Source organism: Moschus berezovskii, chromosome 1, assembly GCF_049115385.1.
Source record: "Moschus berezovskii isolate FMDL1 chromosome 1, NW_MosBer_1.0, whole genome shotgun sequence".
NCBI lineage: Eukaryota > Metazoa > Chordata > Mammalia > Artiodactyla > Moschidae > Moschus > Moschus berezovskii.
The window spans coordinates 129,251,254-129,275,156 of NC_142460.1; the positions used below are offsets into that span (position 1 = coordinate 129,251,254).

The window sequence follows — 23,903 nt, forward strand, 5'->3', positions numbered from 1 at the left end:
CTTTGGCTGCCATAAATATGCTTAATAACTGAGACACCAGTTCCTTCTCTGAAGATGGTGGTTTCATTGGATATTTAAAGCATTTGCATGCTTAATAATCTGGAAGCTGACAACTGTTTTGTCTCTGGAGGTTTTCTGGGCTTTTCTATTATTTGAGATTTTTCTTCAGCTGTCGTAGTGATGATCATGCTAAGTTGCTTCAGTCATGTCCGACTCTGCAAAGCTATGGGCTGTAGCCCACCAGGCTCAGGCTCCTCTGTCCATGGGATTCTCCAGGCATGAGTACTGGAGTGGGTTGCCATTTCCTTCTCCAAGGGATTTTCCTCACACAGGGATCGAACCTGCATCTCTTATGTCTCCTGCTTTGGCAGGTGGTTTTTACTACTAGCACCCCCTGGGAAGCTGTCACCAAATCAACAAGTTATTACTGGTAACCTGCTGTGTACCCAGCATTGTGCTAGACTTGTGAGACAGAGAAGGTGGTTTGCTTATTGTAAATTATTTAGAGTCTAGTTGGTGAATGCCTGTGCAGTTAATACAATCACAAGTTTATTTTTTAGAAAATGGAAAGTATTTTAAAATTGTAGATATAATTTATTTCTTGACAGTGAACAATGATATTATTATTTAAGAAGTCAGTAATAAAATCATAGTGTCCATGTTGGGCCCTTTTGTGTTTTTCTATGCATTAATATTTTAGGTTTTTCTTCCTGTCCCTCCCCTTGGGCATGGGGTTTAGAACAGTGTCAGGGTTCATCAGGCCTCCTGCTCAGCCTTCCTAAGTTGCCCCGACTGTCACGTCATGGGCTGCTTCCAGAGCTCAGGCGAGGCCAGCTGGATTTCTGCGGCATTACAGTATAGGCCTTTGCATGTGGATGGCATTTACCTTCAGAAACTGCTGAGTGCCCCAGTGCTGACTGGTTAATTCATGTTCCCCACATAAACCTCATAATAACCAAATTGGTATCAATGCTTGATTTATATCTGGAAGAAGACGCTTTTGAGAAGTTAACTTCTCCAAGGTCACGCAGCCATTAAGTGCTGCAACCGAGGTGGAGAGTGAGCCATCTAATTGCATTTTTGTTTTGTTTTTTTGCCTGTTATGATAAATTTGAAATACAAAGAAAATTATGAATATAAGAGAACACCTGCATTTCTATCACCCTGGGTTAACAACTGCTAATACTTTATGGTATTTGTGTCTAATCTACTTTCCCCATGTTTCCCACATGCCTCCTTCATTCTTTCATAGTAACACCCACACTGTTTAGTGTGGAAGGTGTTCCTTTAAAAAACAGTTTTCTAGCTGCTTCTAAAAACTCACTCTTTCTTATGTACAGTTTACAACTGCTTATCTATATGGTATTATATATGGTGTATATATAATGGTGTAATCATTCAACTTATATTTTTTACTCAACATTTTAATTTTGAGAACTGTTCAAATGAATACACTATGTGCAAATCTAGTTCATTTCTTTTAACTGTCTTGTCGGATTCCATTGAAAGACACACAGGCTTTATTTTATCTATTACCTTTTGTTCATTGTTTAGTCGCTGCTGCTGCTGCTGCTAAGTCACTTCAGTCGTGTCCGACTCTGTGCGACCCCATAGACGGAAGCCCACCAGGCTCCCCTGTCCCTGGGATTCTCCAAGCAAGAACACTGGAGTGGGTTGCCATTTCCTTCTCCAGTGTGTGAAAGTGAAAAGTGAAAGTGAATTCGCTCAGTCGTGTCCGACCCTTAGCGACCCCATGGACTGCAGCCTACCAGGCTCCTCCATCCATGGGATTTTCTAGGCAAGACTACTGGAGTGGCTTGCCATTGCCTTCTCCAGTTTAGTTGCTAACTCATCCTTATTGGTTTTTTTTCATTATTTTCTGTTTTATCTTATTATTCCTTTTATTTTCTTAGTAGTAACATCGGAATTTTTTGAACTTCTTGTACTCAGATCATTTATTTTTGATCTGTTTTTTAAAATAGTGAAAGTGAAAGTTGCTCAGTTGTGTCTGATTCTTTGTGACCCCATGGACTGTAGCCCACCAGGCTCCTCTGTCCATGAAATTCCCCCGGCAAGAATACTGGACTGGGTTAAAGTGAAGATTCTCTTCTCCAGGGATCAAACCTGGGTCTCCCACATTGCTGGCAGATTCTCTACCATCTGAGCCACTATGTTATTTGTTAATGCTGATGAAAGCAGACAGACTAAAAAGTCTGCATAACATATTATCTCATTTATGTGCTTTCTGGTAAAGACAAAACTATAGGGATGAAAAAATCAGTTGTTGCCTGGGGGTTGGGGGAAGAATTGATTACAAAGGAACAGTAGTAGATTGTTGTGATGGAGCTGTTTGGTATCTTATTGTGTTGGTGGCTATATGAGGATCAAAACTTACAGAATAGTACAATAAAAATGATGAACTTTACTGTATGTAAACTAGTAAAACTATATCACATAGATACAAAAAATATATAAAGTAATACTACTTTTTTTGAAAAAAGTACATTATTTTTAAAAGTTAATTTTCTATAAGGATTGTTTTAGTTATACATAGTGCATTCTTATATGCAGCACTTTTTTAAATGGGGAGGGAAAATTTTTATTTTCCTTGTTTTGAATTATAATGTATTCAAATATCCTAAGAATCAAAATAATATTTAAAATATGTATAAATAATGATGTAATATAACGATATAATATTACAATTTGGCTCCAAAATCACTGCAGATGGTGATTGCAGCCATGAAATTAAAAGACGCTTACTCCTTGGAAGGAAAGTTATGACCAACCTTGATAATATATTAAAAAGCAGAGACATTACTTTGCCAACAAAGGTCCGTCTAGCCAAGGCTATGGTTTTTCCCGTGGTCATGTATGGATGTGAGAGTTGGACTGTGAAGAAAGCTGATCACCGAAGAATCGATGCTTTTGAACTGTGGTGTTGGAGAAGACTCTTGAGAGTCCCTTGTACCGCAAGCAGATCCAACCAGTCCATTCTAAAGGAGATTGATCCTAGGTGTTCATTGGAGGGACTGATGCTGAAGCTGAAACTGCAATACTTTGGCCACCTCATGCGACAAGTTGACTCACTAGAAAAGACTCTGATGCTGGGAAAGGTTGGGAGCGGGAGGAGAAGGGGACGACCGAGAATGAGATGGCTGGATGGCATCACTGACTCGATGGACATGAGTTTGAGTGAACTCCGGGAGTTGGTGATGGACAGGGAGGCCTGGTGTGCTGTGATTCATGGTGTCGCGGAGAGTCGGACACGACTGAGCGACTGAACTGAACTGAACTGAACTGAATTATAATATTAGTGGTGGTGGTTTAGTCGCTGAATCATGTCTGACTCTTGCAACCCCATGGAGTGTAGCCCCCAAGGCTCCTCTGTCCATGAGATTCTCCAGGCAAGAATACTGAAGTGGGTTACCACTTCCTTCTTCAGGAGATCTTCCCAACCCAGGAATCAAATCCGGGTCTCCTGCATTGCAGGCAGATTGTTTCCCAACAGAGCTATAAGGGAAGCCCCATAATATTGGTAATTAATTGTTACTAATATTATGTTGTTATATTACATTGTTACTTAGTAATATTGCATTGTTAATGTAAAAGTAATGTTACAAACTAATACAAAGTTAGGTTGAGTAACCTAACAAAGTGATAGCAAGTAGTGTAACAAGGTGATACAAAAAGGAGTGCTCTCACCTTTCTTTCTTCTCTACCCTGTTCCTCTCTGTTCACTATATGTGTGTCTTCACTTTGTTTTTCTTCAGTTCAGTTCAGTTCGGTTACTCAGTCGTGTCCGACTCTTTGTGACCCCATGAATCACAGCACGCCAGGCCTCCTGGTCCATCACCAACTCCCGGAGTTCACTCAAACTCATGTCCATCAAGTCAGTGATGCCATCCAACCATCTCATTCTCTGTCGTCCCCTTCTCCTCCCGCCCCCAATCCTTCCCAGTATCAGAGTCTTTTCCAGTGAATCAACTCGTCGCAGAGGTGGCCAAAGTATTGGAGTTTCAGCTTTAGCATCAGTCCTTCCAATGAACACCCAGGACTGATCTCCTTTAGAATGGACTGGTTGGATCTCCTTGCAGTCCAAGGGACTACATACAAATGTTTGCCTTATTTCTTCTTCCTTTCTAACACAAAAGTTAACATATTATAAACATTGTTCTATACTTTTTCACTTATATACATTCCATGTCAGTAGTTAGAGAATGTGGGCTTCCCAGGTGGTTCAGTGATAAAGAATCCACCTGCCAATGGAGGAGCCGCAGAAGATGCAGGTTCATTCTTCCGTCGGGAAGAGGCCCTGAAGGAGGAAATGACAGCCCACTCCAGTGTTCTTGCCTGGAGAATCCCATGGACAGAGGAGCCCGGTGGGTTACAGTCCAAAGAGTAGCAAAGAGTCAGACACAACTGAGCACAAGCATGAGCAGACAGGATATTGAATATAGTTCTCTGTGTTATATAGTAAGACCTTGTTATTTATCTGCTTTACATATAGTTGTTTGTATCTGCCAATCCCAAACTCCTCATTTATCTCATATTGAAGTTTCTTTTCTATGTCCGTGAGTCTGTTTCTGTTTTGTAAATAAGTTCATTTGTATCCTCTTTGAGATTCCATGTATAAATAATACCATATGGTATTTGTCTTTCTCTGACTTCACTTAGTGTGATAATCCATTCAGGTTGCTGTAGTTAGCATTATTTTATTCTTTTCTACGGCTGATAATGTTCCACTTTTTTTTTTTTTATATTTCACTTTTTTATATTTTTTTTATATTTCACTGTTTTTTATTTTCCACTTTTTTTTCTTTTTTATTCATTTTTGGTGGACATTTAGTTTGCTTCCATGTCTTGGCTATTGTAAATAGTGCTGTTATAAACACTGGGCTTCAGGTAACTTTTCAAATTAGAGTTTTTTCTGGGTATATGCCAAGGAGTAGAGTTGCTGGATCATATTGTAATTCTATTTTTAGTTTTGTGAGGAACCTCCATGATGCTTTCTATAGTGGCTGTACCAATTTGCATTCCCACCAACAGTGTTGAGGGTTTCGTTTTCTCTACACCTCTTCAGCATTTGTTATGTATAGACTTTTTAATGACCTGTTGAAGTGATACCTAATTGTAGTTTTGATGTGCAATTCTCTAATAATTAGCAAAAGTGAACATCTTTTCATGTGCCTATTGGCCATCTATGTGTTTTCATTAGAGAAATGTCTATTTAGGTCTGCCCATTTTTGGATTGGGTTTCCTTTTTTTGTTATTGAGTTGTGTGAGCAGTTTGTGTATTTTGGAAATTAAGCCCTTGTCAGTTGCATCATTTACAAATATCTTTCCCAGTCTTGGGTTTGTCTTTGCATTTTGTTTACAGTTTTCTTTCTTTGCAAAAACTTGTAAGTTTAATTAGATCCCATTCATTTATTTTTGTTTTATTTCTATTGCCTTAGGAGACGGACCTAAGAAAACACTGCTACAGTTTATGTTAGAGAATGTGTTGCCGGTGTTCTCTTTCAGGTGCTTTATTATGTCATGTCTTGGGCTTCCCTTGTGGCTCAGCTGGTAAAGACCTGCAATGTGGGAGACCTGGGTTCAATCCCTGGTTTGGGAAGATCCCTTGGAGAAGGGAAAGGCTACCCACTCTGGTATTCTGGCCTGGAGAATTCCATAGATTGTAGTCCATGCTGTTGCAAAGAGTTGGACATGACTAAGCAACTTTCACTTCATTTATATTTAAGTCTTTAAGCCATTTTGAGTTTTATTTTGGTGTATGATGTGCGGGTGTGTTCTAATCTCTTTGGTTTACATGCAACTTTCCAGCTATCTCAACACAATGTGCTGAAAAGACTGTCTTTCCTCCATAATATATTTTATTCTTGCTTCCTTTGTCAAAGATTCAATGACCATAGGTATATAGGTTTATTTCTGGGCTCTCTATTCTGTTCCATTGATTCATATATCTATTTTTGTGCCAGTACCATGTTGTTTTGATTATTGTCACTTTGTAATATTGCCTGAAGCCTGGAAGGGTAAGTCTCCAGTTTTGATCTTTTTCCTCAGGATTGCTTTGGTAATTCTGGGTCTTTTGTGAGTCCGTATAAACTTTAGGATTATTTGTTCTAGTTCTGTGAAAAATGTAATGTGTAATTTAAGAGAGATAACATTAGTTCTGTAGATTGCTTTGGGTAAGTATGGTCATTTTAACAATATTAATTCTTCCCATCCAAAAGCTTGGGCTTTCTTTTTATTTCTTTGAATCAGCCTCAGTTTCTTTTATCAATGTCTTATAGTTCTCCACATGTAAGTCTTTAACCTCCTTGGTCAAAATTTTTTTGTTCGTTTTTGATGCAGTTTTGAAAGTTACAGTGTCAGTGTAAAGAAATGCAGGTCTCCCGCATTGCAGGCAGATCCTTTACCAACTGAGCCACCAGGGAAGCCCAGTGTAAAGAAATGCAGCAGATTTCTGTATGGTAATTTTGTATCCCTTTACTTTACTGAGTTTGTTTATCTAGTAGTTTTTGTGTGGAGTCTTTAGGATTTTCTATATATAGAATCATGTCATCTGCCTATAATGACAATTTTACCTCTTCCCTTCTAATCTGGGGGCTTCCCTAGTGTCTCAGATGGTAAAGCATCTGTCTGCAATGCAGGAGATCCAGTTTCAATCCCTTGGTTGGGAAGATCCTTTGGAGAAGGAAATGGCAGCCCACTCCAGTATTCTTGCCTGGAAAATCCCATGGACTGCGGAGCCTGGTAGGCTACCATCCATGGGGTTGCAAAGAGTCAGACATGACTGAGAGACTTCACTTTCACTTTTCTAATCTGGGTACCTTTTGTATCCTTTTCTTGTCTAACTGCTAAGGGTAGAGCTTCCAATGCTATGTTGAGTAGAAGTGGTGAGACTGGGCATCCTTGTCTTATTACAGATTTTAGTGAGGGATGGCTTTTAGCTTTTCACTGTTGAGTATTATGTTGACTGTGGGCTTGTAATAAACAGTTTCTGTTATATTGAGATGTGTTCCTTTAACACCTACTTTGATAAGAGTTTTTGTCATGAATGGATGTCGAATTTTATCAGGTGCTTTTTCTGTCTGTTGAAATGATTATGTGGTTTTCTGTTTTCTTTTCTTTCGTTGATGTGGTGTATCACATTGATTGATTTGTGTACATTGAACCATCCTTGTGACCTGGGGATAAATCCAATATGATTATGTCGTATGATCTTTTTCTTGGATTTGATTTGCTAGTTTTTGTTGAGAATTTTTGCATCTGTGTTCATCCAAGATATCAGCCTGTAATTTTCTTTTTTGGTATCGTCTGGTTTTGGTATCAGGGTGATATGATGACTTAAGTTCCTCTTTATATGTTTGGTAGAATTCCCCAGTGAAGCCATCTCTGTGTTCTGAATTCTTAAATAAAATGTTATATAGCCTGTGTCAGTACTTTCTTTTTATAGCTGAATAGTGTTCCATTGTGTGGATTCTCGGTTAATATTATCACATCTAACAAAATCAGTAATCCTTTTTGCATCACCTAATATCTTGATCCTCTTCAATTTCTCCAAGATCCAGTCTGGGATCATACATACATTGCAATTGTGTACATTCCCTTACTCTTCTTTACTCCAGAGTCATTCCTTGTTTTATGGGATTGACTACCTGCAGACACCATGCTAGTTATCACAGAATACCCCACCTCCTGGGTTTATTTGAGTGTTTCCTGGTGGAGTTCTTAGCTTTTTCTTCTGTCCTCTGTATTTCATATAAAATGTGATTAGATTCCTGTTAAACATTTTGGTTAGGATGTACACTTCATTGTATCTCATTGGGAAGCACATTTTATAATGCTGAGGTTAATGATTGAATGAGAGTGGTAGCAGTTTGATTCCTCCATTGTGAATTTTATCTTTTTTCAGTCCTTACAAGTAAGAAGTAATCTTTGTTGTATTACTTTGGTACCATACAATGGCTAATTCTCCATCAATCTTTTGTTTGATGATTAAAACACTGATTGATAATCATTGCCTTAATCAGTAATTTGATGAAATACTGCAGCATAATAATTTGCTTATTCTTTCATTCTGCCTACATTCATAATTGTCATTTTTCTATAAAGAAGAGCTTTTCTTTTCACTTGGAGCTATCTGCCTCTCCTGAACCATAGATCATTCTTTGAAAGCAAAACAACAATCAAAATTTACTTGTCTTCTCCCCAATAGTTTTTAAGGAAAGGGTTGATGTTATAGCTGCCTCCTTGAAATTGAAATTGCTGGCATTCAGTTGCAGGTATTTTGTAATTACCATTATTGTGTTCTGTTTAAGTTTATGGATTAAACAGAAGTTGGATTTGTGAGAGTTTTGAGCTTCCAGACAGGTTTCTTTTTTTGTGTTTTTCAAGTTATGTTTTTGTAGTTAAATAATATATATGAAATAATATTGTATATAATATATATTATATTGTGTATATATTGTACATTGTATTATATATTGTATCTATTATATATATATTTTAATATATATTTGAAAATAATACTGTGATCAGACTGGGGCCTGTGTTAAATTGGATTTCAAATTTTAGAGACAGCTTATGTAACCTAATATGATCAGTTTTTTAATTAATGTTTTCATGTGGTCTTGAAAAGAATATTCCTATTCTTTTTAATTGAATGAAAAGTTCTAAATCAAGACTATTAGTAATATTAATAATGTTATTTGAAACACTCATATCCCTATTTTTTGTCTGCTTGATCTATTAGCCATTTAGAGAGATTTGTTAAAAATCTCCTATTAGGATTATAGATTTTGCCTTTTGTACTCACACTTCTCAGGATTTACTGATTTTTTAAAAATTTCCTAATTTAAAAATTTTTGTGTTGTTTTGTTTTAGGCATGTGTCTTTTAGCAGTATACAGCAGAATTTTAAGCCAATCTAAGAGTCTCTGTTTTTCAGTAAGTGAGTTTACATTTATATTTACTCTGATGATACACTTGAACTTAGTTTTGCCATCTTCTCTTGTGCTTTTCCATTTGCCATGCATTTTCTCTGCTTTATTTTCCCTCTTCTCCTGTCCTCTGTTGAACTATTAGCTTGCTTTATTTCTTTTATTTCTTAATCTGTGTGGAAATGTATATGTTCCGTATCTGTTCTTTCAGTGGTCACTCTGAAGGTTAATATGCATTAAGTGAAACTTTACAGCAACCATGTCATTTTTATATAGTATTTTGGATTCACTTTTTAACCACACAAAAAAGTACCTTTTGTCCTCTCTCTTTTACTCTGTGTGTTTGTTAGTTTTATCTTTCAATAATCTCTTTTTTTTACCTTTGTTTCTTGCTTTCCTTTCCTTCATCTTGAGTTCATTTTTCTTCATACTAAAATACATTCCCTTGATACTTCTTTTAGCTAGAGTTTGCGCACTTTATAAGTCCTGATCTGTTTCAGAATGTTGTTATTTCATCTTCATTTCACCTGAACTCTCTAACATTCACCTGTAAATTATGTACAATAAAGCCAGTTGGCCCACAGTATAGGGTTATTGGGGGTAACTAATAATATTTGTTGAAACACTTTATAAACTGTTTTTTGTGTATATATAATGCTATTATTATTAGCTAATATACCTCCTGAAAGTGAAAGTGTCGGTCAGTCGCTTAGTTGTGTCCGATTCTTTGAGACTTCATGGACTGTAGCCCACCAGGCTCCTCTGTCCACGGAATTCTCCAGGCAAGAATACTGGAGTGGGTTGCCATTCTCTTCTCCAGGGGATCTTCCCAACTCAGGGATCAAATCCAAGTCTCCTTAAATGCGGGCTAATCCTTTACCATCTGAGTTAGCAGGGAAGCCCAATATATATCCTATTAGAGTTATATTAGAATTATTGTGTTTTGAATGGATTTTAAAAAGCATCATTTACTGTATTGAGATCATATTTACTAAGATAAAAGAGAATAATACCTACTAGAAATACCATGAATTGTACTTGCTCACACCTTGGGAGAAGAGCAGCTGGGATAAGATGAAATTAGGGGTCCTAACTGCCAACTTGAACATGATTGCAGCCATGAAATTAAAAGCCGCTTACTCCTTGGAAGGAAAGTTACGACCAACCTAGATAGTATATTAAAAAGCAGAGACATTACTTTGCCAACAAAGGTCCATCTAGTCAAGGCTGTGGTTTTTCCAGTGGTCATGTATGGATGTGAGAGTTGGACTGTGAAGAATGCTGATTGCCGAAGAATTGATGCTTTTGAACTGTGGTGCTGGAGAAGACTCTTGAGAGTCCCTTGTACTGCAAGGAGATCCAACCAGTCCATTCTAAGAGAGATCGATCCTGGGTGTTCATTGGAACGACTGATACTAAAGCTGAAACTCCAATACTGTGGCCACCTCATGTGAAGAATTGACTCACTGGAAAAGACTCTGATGATGGGAGGGATTGAGGGCGGGAGGAGAAGGGGACGACGGAGAATGAGATGGCTGGATGGCATCACCGACTCGATGGACATGAGTTTGAGTGAACTCCGGGAGTTGGTGATGGACAGGGAGGCCTGGCGTGCTGTGATTCATGGGGCCTCAAAGAGTCGGTCATGACTGAGCGACTGACCTGAACTGAACTGCCAACTTAGGTTTACTGTCATTCAGTAGAACTTTGAGACATGAAAGCATGAAGTCCAATTTTTTTACTTTGTTTTTATCTATTTACAAAGGCAATGCACAAACAGTGTGGAAAATTCAAATGATAAGAAAAGAAGAGGAAAGAAAGAAATCTTTCCAGAAATCCCACAGAATTGAAACTGTTGACATATTGGAGCACATCCTTCTAGAACACATCTTCCTCTGCGTGTATAACTATATGGATTTATAGAGACTTGCCTTTTCATCTTTCAAAAGGAATCATACTGTATATGCAGTTTTGCTACTGCATTTCTCACTTAATAATTATCAAGGGAATAAAAATGAACATCATTGTATATAGCATTGAATAAATGTATAGGCTCGAGAAGATCTGGAGGAGGGCATGGCAACCCATGCCAGTATTCTTACCTGGAGAATCTCATGGACAGAGGAGCCTGGCAGGCTACAGTCCATAGGGTTGTAAAGAGTTGGACACAATTGAAGCAACATAGCATGCACGTACTATTGTATGGGTGTGTCATAATTTTATTTAATCAATTCCCTATTGTGAGGCTTTAAAATTATTTTTATTTTATAAAGTATGCACAGTTGCCTGAAAATGTCTTTAAGATAAATTGCTTGCAGTGATAATAGTCAAAGAGCGTGCACATTCACATTTTTTATACATATTTAATTTTTCTCTCCAGAAAGTGTCCAAGAATGCCTCTTTTCCTCACACAAACTGAGTATTGTCATTTTTTTCCCTTTAAGTTTCCAGTTTGAGATTTTTATCAATATCTCTGCTTATTATCGTTTGAGTATCTTACTGAGTTTGAGTATCTTTTCTTGTTTTATTGATCTTTTGTAATTATTTTGAAAATTTTCCTTTTGGCCATTTATTCTCTTTTTGCATTTATCTATTGCTTATTAAGCTATGTGGATCTTTTTGTTATTTGGCTTATAAATTATTTATTATAAATATCCTTTTTTTAAAATCTTTCAACTTCATGCTTTTTATTATGTTACTGTATTTTTTTTTTTTGGTTTTCAACCTTGTTCAAGAATTTTTTGAAATTTTTATTTGATCAAAATTTCCTTTATGAATTCTGGGTTGTTTCCTTACATGGGATAACTGAAAGTTCTTCCCCACTTCAAAATTATTAGAATGTTCACTCATATTTTCTTTTAATGCTCTTACCAGTTTATTTTTCTCCAATTTACAATCTTTAACCCATTTGGAGTGTTTTTGGAATAAGGAGTGATATATATATATATATATTTTATATATATCAGTACCTTACTGTTTTTCACATTCTGTTCTGCTTTTTAAACTTGATTGATGAAAATCAAGGTACATTGAGCATCCTGAATCGTGGCAAGAAGAGAGATGTGCTGTATAGTTTTCAGTTTACTAATGTGTCTTGGGTATTTGTGAGCAGAATCGGAGTTTCAAAGCGGGAAAGAGTGGATTGGGAAGAAGTTGACAGTCTCGTGTCTAGGTTACCTTATATGTACGTGTGTGAAAAAGAATTAAAGAGAGGATACAAGCAAAATGTCTCTTAGCAGTTTTGTGTTGCACTTCTTTTAGTGACCCTGAGTTCTTTGTCAGGGGAAGTGGAACTGTGGTAGGATGGCATAAGACACCAGCTGATGTGAGGACTTAGAGGGTTTGCTTCTCGAATACCAAGTGCCCTTCAAGATGAATCCATGAACTTTATGAATTCTGTGAACTGGTAGGGTTTTCTTTAAATATTTTTTCAGCATATGTTTCACTTTAGAAAGAAATTGGAATAGGGAAGGGGGTTCCCTTTCACTCTCTGACCTCTGATCCCCTGACCCATAAGTAAATGCTTGTTAAGCTTCTTGTATATCTTACAGAAATTGCAAGCATTATTTTGACTGCTACTTGCTATCAAATCCTCAGTTGGTGAAATTGAAGTTCTTGAGAAAAATCAAGAAAGAAGGTAAGAAATAGAAATCTGTTTATGACTTTGAAACATACATTTCTTCAAGTTAAGAAGAATTCATCAAGATAATTTCTTTAGGACAATCCCTTTCAACAATAAAAATCAATTTAATGAATATAAACAGGAAGAAACAGATGCCAGGGGTGGAATATAGCTCATGATGACAGCCTCTGTTTGTCGTGTACCTGACACTGGCCAGATGCTTTGCACACACTGTCACTAATTCACACCATATTGACATCTTCAGTGCAGAGATGAAGAAACTGGGGCTTTTAGAGAGAAATAACATGCCCCAAGCTTGCCCTAGTTGGTAAAGAACAGAGCTAGGTTTGGACTCTAGTCTTCACCTTTGGAGCCACCTGTGTTGTGGGTAACCTGAAGTCTGTTCCAGCCACTCCTGAAAGGCCTTCCCCCCACTTTTGGATTAGACCATTCCTTTTCTTTTTTCTGCTATTTTGTTCATAGGCCCATGAGCAATAGACGTAATAACACAGACACAATTTCACATTTGTGAACTATGGCTTGTAGAATGCATATAGAATAACTTTTATAGTAATATTTGCTGTTTTGAATTCTTCCCATTATTGAAGAGTATCTGGGCCTCCATTGCTGTGTGTGCATTACTCAGGATCCTTCTATTTGTCCGTAATTTGTTATAATGTGTTGATTCATTAGAATGAGATGTAAAATTGCCATTTGATAACTGTTGTAATTAATGTACAGGCATCAGTGGCTGAGATTAGATGGTGCTTGCCCCCTAGAGTTATGCTGTGTCTAGTGGGCAGATGAGGGAAAAGAGCAAGAAGATATTAATTTCTTTCATAATTCTCATTCAAGGTCTGTTCTGTTTCAGGTTTCTCTGGGAACTGGCTGGATAAGACTTAATGGGGAGAAGGAAGGATGGGGGTGGGATGGGCAGACCTATATTTTATCCTTATACAAATAGAAATGTTGTGTCAAACAAGTCATTGTTCATTGCACTTCTGCTGTAGGTCTGTCTCTGTCTTGTGCTTTGTTTTTGTTCAGTTGTTGAGTCATGTCTGACTCTTTGCTCGTGGACTGCAGCACACCAGGCTCCTCTCTCTTCCTTCATTATCTTCCAGACTTTGCTCAAATTCATGTCCATTGAGTCGGTGATGCTGTCTAACCATCTCATCTTCTGCCACCCTCTTTTCCTTTTGCCTTCAAACTTTCTCAGCATCAGGGTCTTTTCCAATGAGTTAGTTCTTTGCATCAGGTGGCCAAAGTATTGGAGCTTCAGCTTCAGCATCAGTCCTTCCAATGAATATTCAGGGTTGATTTCCTTTGAGATTGACTGATCTGATCTCCTTGCAATCCAGGGAACTCTGAAGAGTCTTCTCTAGCCCCCATAATTTGAAAGCATCAATTCTTCAACACTCAGCCTTCTTATGGTCCAACTCTCACATCCATACATGACTACTGGAAAAACCATAGCTTTGACTATACAGACCTTTGTTGGCAAAGTGGTGTCTCTGCTTTTTAATATGCTGTCTAGGTTTGTTATAGTTTCCCTCCAAGGAGCAAGCATTTTTTAATTTCATGGCTTCAGTCACCATCTGCAGTAATTTTGGAGCCCCAGAAAATAAAATCTGTCACTGCTTTTCCCCTTCTATTTACTGTGAAGTGATGGAACCGGATGCCATAATCTTAGTTTTTTTTCATGTTGAGTTTTAAGCGACTATTTTGACGCTTGTCAAAAGAAAAACGTTCTTTGCCAATAAGGTCATAGGATATAACTGGAAAGGCATGACACATAAACAAACATGAAACCAAACTAGAGAGTTTGCCGAAGCATTCCACTGCACTATATGACTTAAAATATAAAAAACACAGTCGGATCCAGGCAGCAGCTGCAGCAACTCTCGTCTTGTAGGCTCTCCTCGCTATCGCCTTTTCGCTTCTGGAAACATGGCCTCTGGTGTGGCTGTCTCTGATGGGGTCATCAAAGTGTTCAACGACATGAAAATGCGCAAGTCATCGACACCAGAGGAAGTGAAGAAGCGCAAGAAGGTGGTTCTCTTCTGCCTGGGTGAGGACAAGAAGAACATCATCCTGGAGGAGGGTAAGGAGAACCTGGTGGGTGACGTGGGCCAGACGGTAGACGACCCCTATGCCACCTTTGTCAAGATGCTGCCAGACAAGGACTGCTGCTACGCCCCCTATGACACAACCTACGAGACCAAGGAGAGCAAGAAGGAGGACCTGGTGTTCATCTTCTGGGCCCCTGAGTGTGCACCCCTTAAGAGCAAAATGATCTATGCCAGCTTCAAGGACGCCGTCAAGAAGAAGCTGACGGGGATCAAGCATGAATTACAAGCAAACTGCTACAAGGAGGTCAAGGACCACTGCACCCTTGCAGAGAAGCTGGGGGGCAGTGCCATCATCTCCCTGGAGGGCAATCCTTTGTGAGCCCCCTCCAGCCCCCTGCCTGGAACATCTGGCAGCCCCAGACCTGCCCACAGGGGTTGCAGGCTGCCCCCTTCCTGCCAGACCGGAGGGGCTGGGGGGATCCCAGCAGGGGGAGGGCAGTCCCTTCACCCCAGTTGCCAAACAGCACCCCCAGCCCCCTGGACCGTCCTCCTCCCTCCACCCCTGACGGTTCTGGCCTTCCCAAACCGCTTTTGATCATGATTCCTCTTGGGTTGAAACAGACCAAGTTTCCCACCCCCCAGGAACCCCTGTTTGGAGAGGGGCTGTATTTTTTTTAACGACACCCCAGTCCGCCACCTGTTCCTCCCCTTTCCCATGCTGCCAACTTCTAACCGCAATAGTGACTCTGTGCTTGTCTGTTTAGTTCTGTGTATAAATGGAATGTTGTGGAGATGACCCCTCCCTGTGCCACCTGCTTCCCCTCCCCCCTTTCCTCTGGTCACAGCCACTCATGGAAGCAGGACCAGTAAGGGACCTTCAATTAAAAAAAAAAAAACACACAATCAAAAGGCTCACTAATGGGAAAAAAAATATATATATATAAAACATTAGAGATAAGAAAGATTATTGTGGTCAGAAGTAGTCAGGGCAGCTAAGATATGGCCAGATGGAAAGGAGAAGGAGTCTTGAGATCCTGTCATTTTTATATGTATTAAGAGACTGAACTGTACATGGAACAACCGACTGGTTCCAAATAGGAAAAGGAGCACGTCAAGGCTGTATATTGTCACCTTGCTTATTTAACTTATATGCAGAGTACATCATGAGGAACGCTGGGCTGGAAGAAGCACAAGCTGGAATCAAGATTGCTGGGAGAAATATCAATAACCTCAGATATGCAGATGACACTACCCTTATGGCAGAAAGTGAAGAGGAACTCAAAAGCCTCTTGATGAAAGTGAAAGAGGAGAGTGAAAAGGTTGGCTTGAAGCCCAACATTCAGAAAACAAAGATCATGGCATCTGGTCCCATCACTTCATGGGAAATAGATGGAAAAACAGTGGAAACAGTGTCAGACTTTATTTTTTGGGGCTCCAAAATCACTGCAGATGCTGATTGCAGCCATGAAATTAAAAGACGCTTACTCCTTGGAAGGAAAGTTATGACCAACCTTGATAATATATTAAAAAGCAGAGATATTACTTTGCCAACCAAGGTCCGTCTAGTCAAGGCTATGGTTTTTCCCGTGGTCATGTATGGATGTGAGAGTTGGACTGGGAAGAAAGCTGATCGCCAAAGAATTGATGCTTTTGAACTATGGTGCTGGAGAAGACTCTTGAGAGTCCCTTGTACCACAAGGAGGTCCAACCAGTCCATTCTAAGGGAGATCAATCCTGGGTGTTCATTGGAAGGACTGATGCTAAAGCTGAAACTCCAATACTTTGGCCACCTCATGCGACGAGTTGACTCACTGGAAAAGACTCTGATGCTGGGAAAGGTTGGGGGCAGGAGGAGAAGGGGACGACGGAGAATGAGATGGCTGGATGGCATCACCGACTCTGTGGACATGAGTTTGAGTGAGCTCCGGGAATTGGTGATGGATAGGGAGGCCTGGTGTGCTGTGATTCATGGGGTCATGGAGAGTCAGACACGACTGAGCGACTGAACTGAACTGAAGAGACTGAAGAGGGGCTTCCCTGATAGCTCAGTTGATAAAGAATCCACCTGCAATACAGGAGATCCCTGTTTGATTCCTGGTTCAGGGAGATCCTCTGGAGAAGGGATAGGCTGCCCACTCGAGTATTCTTGGGCTTCCCTTGTGACTCAACTGGTTAAGAATCTGGCTGTAATGCTAGAGACCTGGGTCCAATCCCTGGGTTGGGAAGATCCCCTGGAGAAGGGAAAGGCTACCCACTCAACTATTCTGGCCTGGAGAATTCCATGGGCTGTATAGTCCGTGGAGTAGCAAAGAGTCGGACACAACTAAGCAACTTGCACTTTCAAGAGACAGAGGAACTGTGTGTCCAAAGACCTAAGATAAACCCAAGGGTAGAACCCTTGTTAAACCAGTCTTTCTAAGTAATGACATTAATGTATGCCCTCCATGGCAAATTCTGGGTTCCCAGGAGCCCTTCTCCCAGATAATTGTAGGTGAAAGGTCATCATCAAGAAGCTTCCTCGGCCTGCCCTTTGTGTTAGTTGATCTGTCTTATTCTGAAGTCCCTTGGCACTTGACGTAAACAGTTTGTGCTACATTATTGTGACATGTTTGTGTGTTGTCTTGGACTCTGTTCTCCTCCCATTCCCTCTTCCTTTGGCCTCCTTAGTGCCTGGTGCAGTCTGTGGATGTGGAAGATCTAATAACAGCGCATGAATGCCTTTGGACTGAGGCCCATGATCTTGGCACCAGGAAAGCCCTGTGGGGCCCCGAATTATAAAACAACTTCATCCTTGAGATCCAAAACAGAACTGAGCTTGAGACTGTGAATGCACCTTGTCTCCTAGCTCTGTTTTCTTGTCTCAGATGGAATTTCTGTGTTAAAAAGAGTTCTAGGAGATTGTATCCCATCCTCTGCAGGATTTCTGAACAGATTAGAATGGGAAACACATGAAAACTCATACTACAGACAGACCTTTAATTTAAGCACTTGCTGTCCAGACTGATCATTGAGTTCAGCAAGTGAGTTAGGGGACTGGGGTGGTATTTGAGGCAAGAAAAAGCTATTTCATAGTCTTGTGCATTTAAAAACTCCAGAGATGGTTATTCTGTTTATGTTTAGAAGACTCGCCTTTCAGGGGAAGTCTCCACTTTTATCTCATCCCATATCAAGCAGGTCGCCAAGAATAATTGTAGCCCTTTTCTTACTCTAGATTTGCTAGAATCACGTCAGATCCCACAGCTGAGAAAGACCCTTGGTCTGTTTGGACATGTCGCTGATAATATCTCTGCATGTTAATGGTTTTGTTGCTGATAATGTTTCTTTGCAGTAATCATTTTATCCTGGATATCCAGAGAGACAGAAAGAGATGAGTAATGGGGGAGTGGAGTTACAAAATAAATCTACAGTAAAAATAAAACAAATTGCTTCTCTGCTATCATGAAAAAGAAGTAAAGAATTATCTCAACCGTTATTTATGTCAAGCAGGAAGTATTAATTTTCCCCAAATAAGAATATGTTTTTAACATTGGTCTTGATATAAAATGCTGAAATATACTTTTGGTTGTGGGTGTCCATTTGCTTATAGTTAAATGGAGTTAAGTAGACTCAGGTCAGGGTATTTGGTTTTGCTTTGATGCATTTGTTTTCCCAGTTCTTTTTCTTTTAAGGAGGTGATCAGGTATCATTTGGAAATGTGTTTCGGGTGATGGCATACTAAGCAGGTCTTTGATAAATCTTCCAGAACCCGAGGCTTGCATGCTTCTGAGCTGCTGTGAATGGCCCCGGCACTCCTGACCACGCTTCCGGCTAGGATGTCACTCAGATCCCTGAAATGGAGCCTTCTGCTGCTGTCGCTGCTGAGTTTCCTGGTGATGTGGTACCTCAGTCTGCCGCATTACAATGTGATAGAACGTGTGAACTGGATGTACTTCTATGAGTATGAGCCCATTTACAGACAAGACTTCCGCTTCACACTTCGAGAGCATTCAAATTGCTCTCATCAAAACCCGTTTCTTGTCATCCTGGTGACCTCACACCCCTCAGATGTGAAAGCCAGGCAGGCCATTAGAGTTACTTGGGGTGAAAAGAAGTCTTGGTGGGGATATGAAGTTCTTACATTTTTCTTATTAGGCCAACAGGCTGAAAAGGAAGACAAAATGTTAGCATTATCCTTAGAGGATGAACACCTCCTTTATGGGGACATAATACGACAGGATTTTTTAGATACATACAATAATCTGACCTTGAAAACCATTATGGCATTTAGGTGGGTAACTGAGTTTTGCCCCAACGCCAGGTATATCATGAAGACAGACACTGATGTTTTCGTCAATACTGGCAATTTAGTGAAGTATCTTTTAAATTTAAACCACTCAGAGAAGTTTTTCACAGGTTATCCTCTAATTGATAATTATTCCTATAGAGGATTTTACCAAAAAACCCATATTTCATACCAGGAATATCCCTTCAAGGTGTTCCCGCCTTACTGCAGTGGGTTGGGTTACATAATGTCCAGAGATTTGGTGCCGAGAATCTATGAAATGATGAGTCACGTAAAACCCATTAAGTTTGAAGATGTTTATGTTGGGATCTGTTTGAATTTGTTAAAAGTGGACATTCATATTCCAGAAGACACCAACCTTTTCTTTTTATATAGGATCCATTTGGATGTCTGTCAGCTCAGACGTGTGATTGCAGCCCATGGCTTTTCTTCCAAGGAAATCATCACATTTTGGCAGGTTATGCTAAGGAACACCACATGTCATTATTAATTTGACATTCTACCCAAAGCCTAGAGAAGGGAGGGATACTTTGTGGAAAGTGTTATCGTTAGACTATGAAATCTCCAATGAAAAACAAATGAGAAGGTCACTGGGTGGCTTACACAAAGCTGAAACTCATGTGGAGCCTATAGACTGGAGACTGGAGGGTTGCACTTGGCCTGTGGTTTATGATGACAACAATCAAGTCAAGCCTTCTAAAGGTGATATTCAGAGGAATTAAAATCTTATTAAGGAATGGGATGTTTTTTAAATAAAACTAATAGAACCAAACAGTTTGAACATGTCATTCTATAGACTAGAGCTTCTTAAATGGGTTTCATTGAATTATAAGCTCATTTATCCATAACAGCAAAACAGTGTGGAGTATTATTCATTGAGGCATCTAGTCAGTTCAGGGTTTTGTGTATATCTTACATGGATTACTAGTTTTTTTAGGATACGGTTTTGCGTAAAAGAAACAAGTTATTTCTGAACAAAGTTTAATCTGTTTTTGGTCATTTGGAAGATATTTCTAGATGTTGCTGTATTAAAGAGTTATTAATTATTATTTAATAATACTTTGAGTTTTACACTTTATGGATGTTTGAATGTTTTGGTTGTTTCAATACTGCATAAACAGAATAAAGTTTTCCCCCAGTTACTTCAGTGATGAATTTATGATGAATAGCTCCATTAATGTGTAGTCATTATTGTATATCAGTAACCTCTTGGACTTTGATAAATATTTCATTGTGGTAATATAGAGAAGAATTAAAGCAAGAAGATCAAAATTATTGTCTTGTTTTTAAAAACATAATCCCTGGTATTTTTAGATGTCACTTCATTTGTCTCATTTTTCTGCCGGGAAATTTGGAGTAATATAGAATGCCAGGTAGCATGTTTCCTTTTAGAAAGGACTCTGAAGCCAAAAAAGAACAAACGAACGTGATGGCCAGAATATCATGAAAAGGAGTATCGTGTTTCAGTGCTTGAGTTGGAAAGAGAAGACTAATATTTGAGTTGCAGTTAACTGTTCCATGTTTTTTTCATTAACAATCAGTTTGAGAATAAAAAAGAATAAAGAAATAAACACTGTTGCTGTTGTTACTAGTTTCACATCAAGAGGAAACCCTACTACATGGTCTAAAATCAAGTCTAATTTCCATGTTGTAGAGAAATGCGTTGTTTCACAGGAGTGGTGACGTAGGTCACCTTTGACCTACTAGTTGGTCCAAGAAGAGCACGCCTTGCCCCAAATTCTTAGGGCTGTGCAGTTTCCCATTATGCCTGATATGGGACAGGTGACTCTTTTTCTCTGGATTACATGATGGAAAAAGATCAAATCTGTTGGGAGAACATATGAACTTGAAAGTATATAGTCAGCTCTTAGAACACTCATACATTTGTAATTTTCCTGTAAAAAAGCTTAATTTGAATTAGAAGCGTTATAACGTGTGATTCCTTATAACAAGGCTGTTTCCATTTCCCTCATCTCAGACCTGATCCAATCACAATAAAATCATAAAATAAATATTCTGTGGAATCAGTCCATGCTCTTGCTAATTCCCACCCATCCTGGAGTCACTTTCTCTAAGACACAGGTGGTGGGGTTTTTTTGTGGTAGGATTAGATTTGATTGAATTTGCGTTGTTTATATTCGTGTTTGGGAAGCTAACTCGAAATTTAAAGAGAACTTGTGAAATAAAAGATAGTGTCCCTTCACTTTTAAGACTAAAAAAAGAAGTAAAATGTGAATAATTGGCAGGTTTTAGAAGATTTTTCCTTTTCAACTACAGATTGGTGCTTAAGAGAGCTCTAAAGAATTAAATGATTATGAAAATCATTAAGAGGTTGGGTCATTTTATTGTTTTTAACTTCATGTTTGTTTCCAAGTAGTATTAATCAGCTGTATTATTAAAATCTTGGCCTCTGATGTTTAACCACATCAGCAGCACTTTTTTATTTTAACTGATAACAAAGTTCAATACTGGAACCTAACCTCAGGCTGCTTCTCTTCTACCATCCACAGCCCTGCCATCCCCGTGGTCTTAAATACTCTCTGTGTCACTCATTTACTTTGCTTCCCCCGTAAGCATTGAGTCTGGGACCCAAGCACGTTAACTTCTGCCAGATTGTGCTGCAAGAACAGATCCCAGAAGTCGTTAACAACCGTGTGTTCTTTTCATCCATACCGCACGCCACTGGTTACCTTGGCGTGCCGCCCTGGTTACTGTGTGTGTCTTCTCACCCCAGGGTCCGGTTGAAGGACAGTCCTTGTCTGGAACATGTCATCCTTATCAAGGGAAGGGAAAAAGAGCTGGTGGAAACGCTGGCATCTATATCCACTGACCAAAGGAAATCTCATGCCAAGGCCAGTGTCACTGGTGGCTGGGGATGGGGGGATTTAGTCTCCCTGGAAATAGTACAAGTCATGTTGGCAGCCAGGAGTATTTTGTTCTTTTACAGGATGGGGAAGGGTAGTTGGGTCCAATAATCTGCTTTCCTGGTGGCTCAGATGATAAAGAATCTGCCTACAATGCAGGAGACCTGGGTTCAATCCCTGGGTTGGGAAGATCCCTAGGAGGAGGGCACGGCAACGCACTCCAGTATTCTTGCCTGGAGAATCCCATGGACAGGGAGCCTGGTGGGCTACAGTCCATGGGGTCACAAAGAGTATGACATGACTGAGCAACTAAGCATAGCACAATCTGCCACACCTTGTGTGTGAAAAGGAGGAGGGGCTCAGGGATCTGGAATCTGAGGCCAGCCCCAGTGGACCAGAGGTTTTCTGGCTCACTTGGAGAGAGGGCTGCCCTTTTACCCTCCTTAATCTCCCCCCAGCTCTTGCTTAAGTGATGCTGGCATTATCATGTTCCAATCAACTTGCCAGATGAAGAGCAGCCAGAGTTGAGCTATTTATAACAGTATTTCTGACTGTGAGGTTGAGGATAAAGCTCTTTTCTCTTGGGGTCTGGTAGGCAGTTATTTCAGGATAAGGAGTGGGAGAGAGAAGCATTGGAAGGGGGCCAGCTTTGAGGCTGGAAGGGTGAATGTAAGCAATGTAGCAGAACCCCATTTTTGGTGTTCTTTATATCCACTGGGAATTAATCTTTATATTAAGGCAACTCCTCTGGATTTTGTGTAAGCCATTAGAACCCTCTCACAGTCTCTATCAGTTCCCATGTGCAGTTAATACAGGACAGATCCTTTAAGGAGTCAAAACAGCTGGCCTGGGGTGATGGAGGTGTTGGTAGGAGACAGAAGCAAGCGTGGGAATATGGGCCCTGAGAGGCAATAGGCAGTTTGAGTGGGCAGTCCCTTAGCAGACACTGTGCCCATGGGAAGAGGCAACTCACAGGTCTTATAAAGTCACAGGAGGGCCCAACAAGAATTGGTACCATTGCTCTGTATTTAAGGTAAATGACAGGCACAGAACTTGCACTGGGATAGTCTCCCCTCACATCTAACCTTTCTTCCACATTTTCAAGCCCTTACCCCTCCTTTAGGTTTTCAGTGAATAATTTATAAAATGTCTTGTCAACTTAGCCCTTCTCATGTTTTCCTCTCACCGTTTTAGACCATGTGGGAGGAAGGGTGGAGGTCAGTGCTACTTGCATTTTACCCTTAAAGGACCCCCTATACAAGCTTTTTCCAGATTAAAAAATCAAGGTCCCTCCTGGTGAATTACATCATTCTCTTAAAAGGTTGCAGCAGCTGCACCACAGGTTTTAAATCACACTTTTCCCCTTCTCCCTAACATATATAGAAACCACACAAAAACAAGCAGAAGAAAACATCAAACTGGTAACAGGAATTGCCTCTCAACAACTTTGCTACCTTTAAAGTACCTTTTATCACTTCATTCTCAACAACAAGGATGAATTATTTTTATAACATAAATGTTTTAACAATATATTAACAAATTTGTTTTTGTGTTGTGCTTAGTTGCTCAGCTGTGTCTGACTCTTTGCAACCCCATATAGCAAAGGCTATGTGGTCTGCCAGGCTCCTCTGTCCATGGGATTCTCCAGGCAAGAATACTGGTGTGGGTTGCATGCCCTCCTCCAAGGGATCTTCCCAACCCAGGGATCAAACCCAGATCTCCCACATTGCTGGTGGATTCTTTACCATCTGAGCCACCAGAGAAGCCCATTAACAAATTTAGGTAACAGCAAAAGAGCAGGGTCAGAAAATGTCATGGGGGAAAGCTGGTGGGGTTCAAGGTCAAAGGCTGGGCTCACTGCTGAGCCGCCAGGTTCTTCTGCCCGCCCCCTTTCTCACACAGCTGAGGCTTGTGAACAAATCCAAACAAATCTGAGGCAGTAGGCTCCCAGGTGAAACCAAGCAACTCTGACTGGGACTTGAATGCACTTGTCTTTTAGTCAAAATTGCTCCTCTCGAGTCAGGACTTACTGAAGCTAAGGTTCTCTGTTCGCAGAAAGAGTTCAGTGAGAGACAAAGTGATAGGGAAGAAGTGGATTTATTAAAAGAGACATATAGTC

At 39.8% G+C, this 23,903-nt stretch overlaps 1 protein-coding gene and 1 pseudogene across 15 annotated transcripts in view; both read left to right on the forward strand.

The window, feature by feature from the left end:
• The window catches only part of B3GALNT1 (beta-1,3-N-acetylgalactosaminyltransferase 1 (Globoside blood group)), a 31,477-nt gene extending 10,986 nt beyond the window's left edge, over positions 1 to 20,491 (forward strand). For 3 of the 15 annotated variants that reach the window (XM_055410531.2, XM_088839335.1, XM_055410527.2), the window contains exons 3-5: positions 8,893 to 8,954; positions 12,499 to 12,584; positions 18,381 to 20,491. In XM_055410531.2, the coding sequence (XP_055266506.1) occupies positions 18,415 to 19,410 (996 nt within the window). In that variant the 5' untranslated portion in view covers positions 8,893 to 8,954; positions 12,499 to 12,584; positions 18,381 to 18,414 and the 3' untranslated portion in view covers positions 19,411 to 20,491. Of the gene's footprint in view, positions 1 to 1,554; positions 1,670 to 8,892; positions 8,955 to 12,334; positions 12,354 to 12,498; positions 12,585 to 18,380 lie in introns of those variants that run through there. The other 12 variants (XM_088839337.1, XM_088839338.1, XM_055410538.2 and 9 more) reach the window with 7 other exon arrangements.
• Positions 14,216 to 16,160, forward strand: LOC129545964 (cofilin-1 pseudogene; annotated as a pseudogene).
• Positions 20,492 to 23,903: the final 3,412 nt, after the last annotated feature.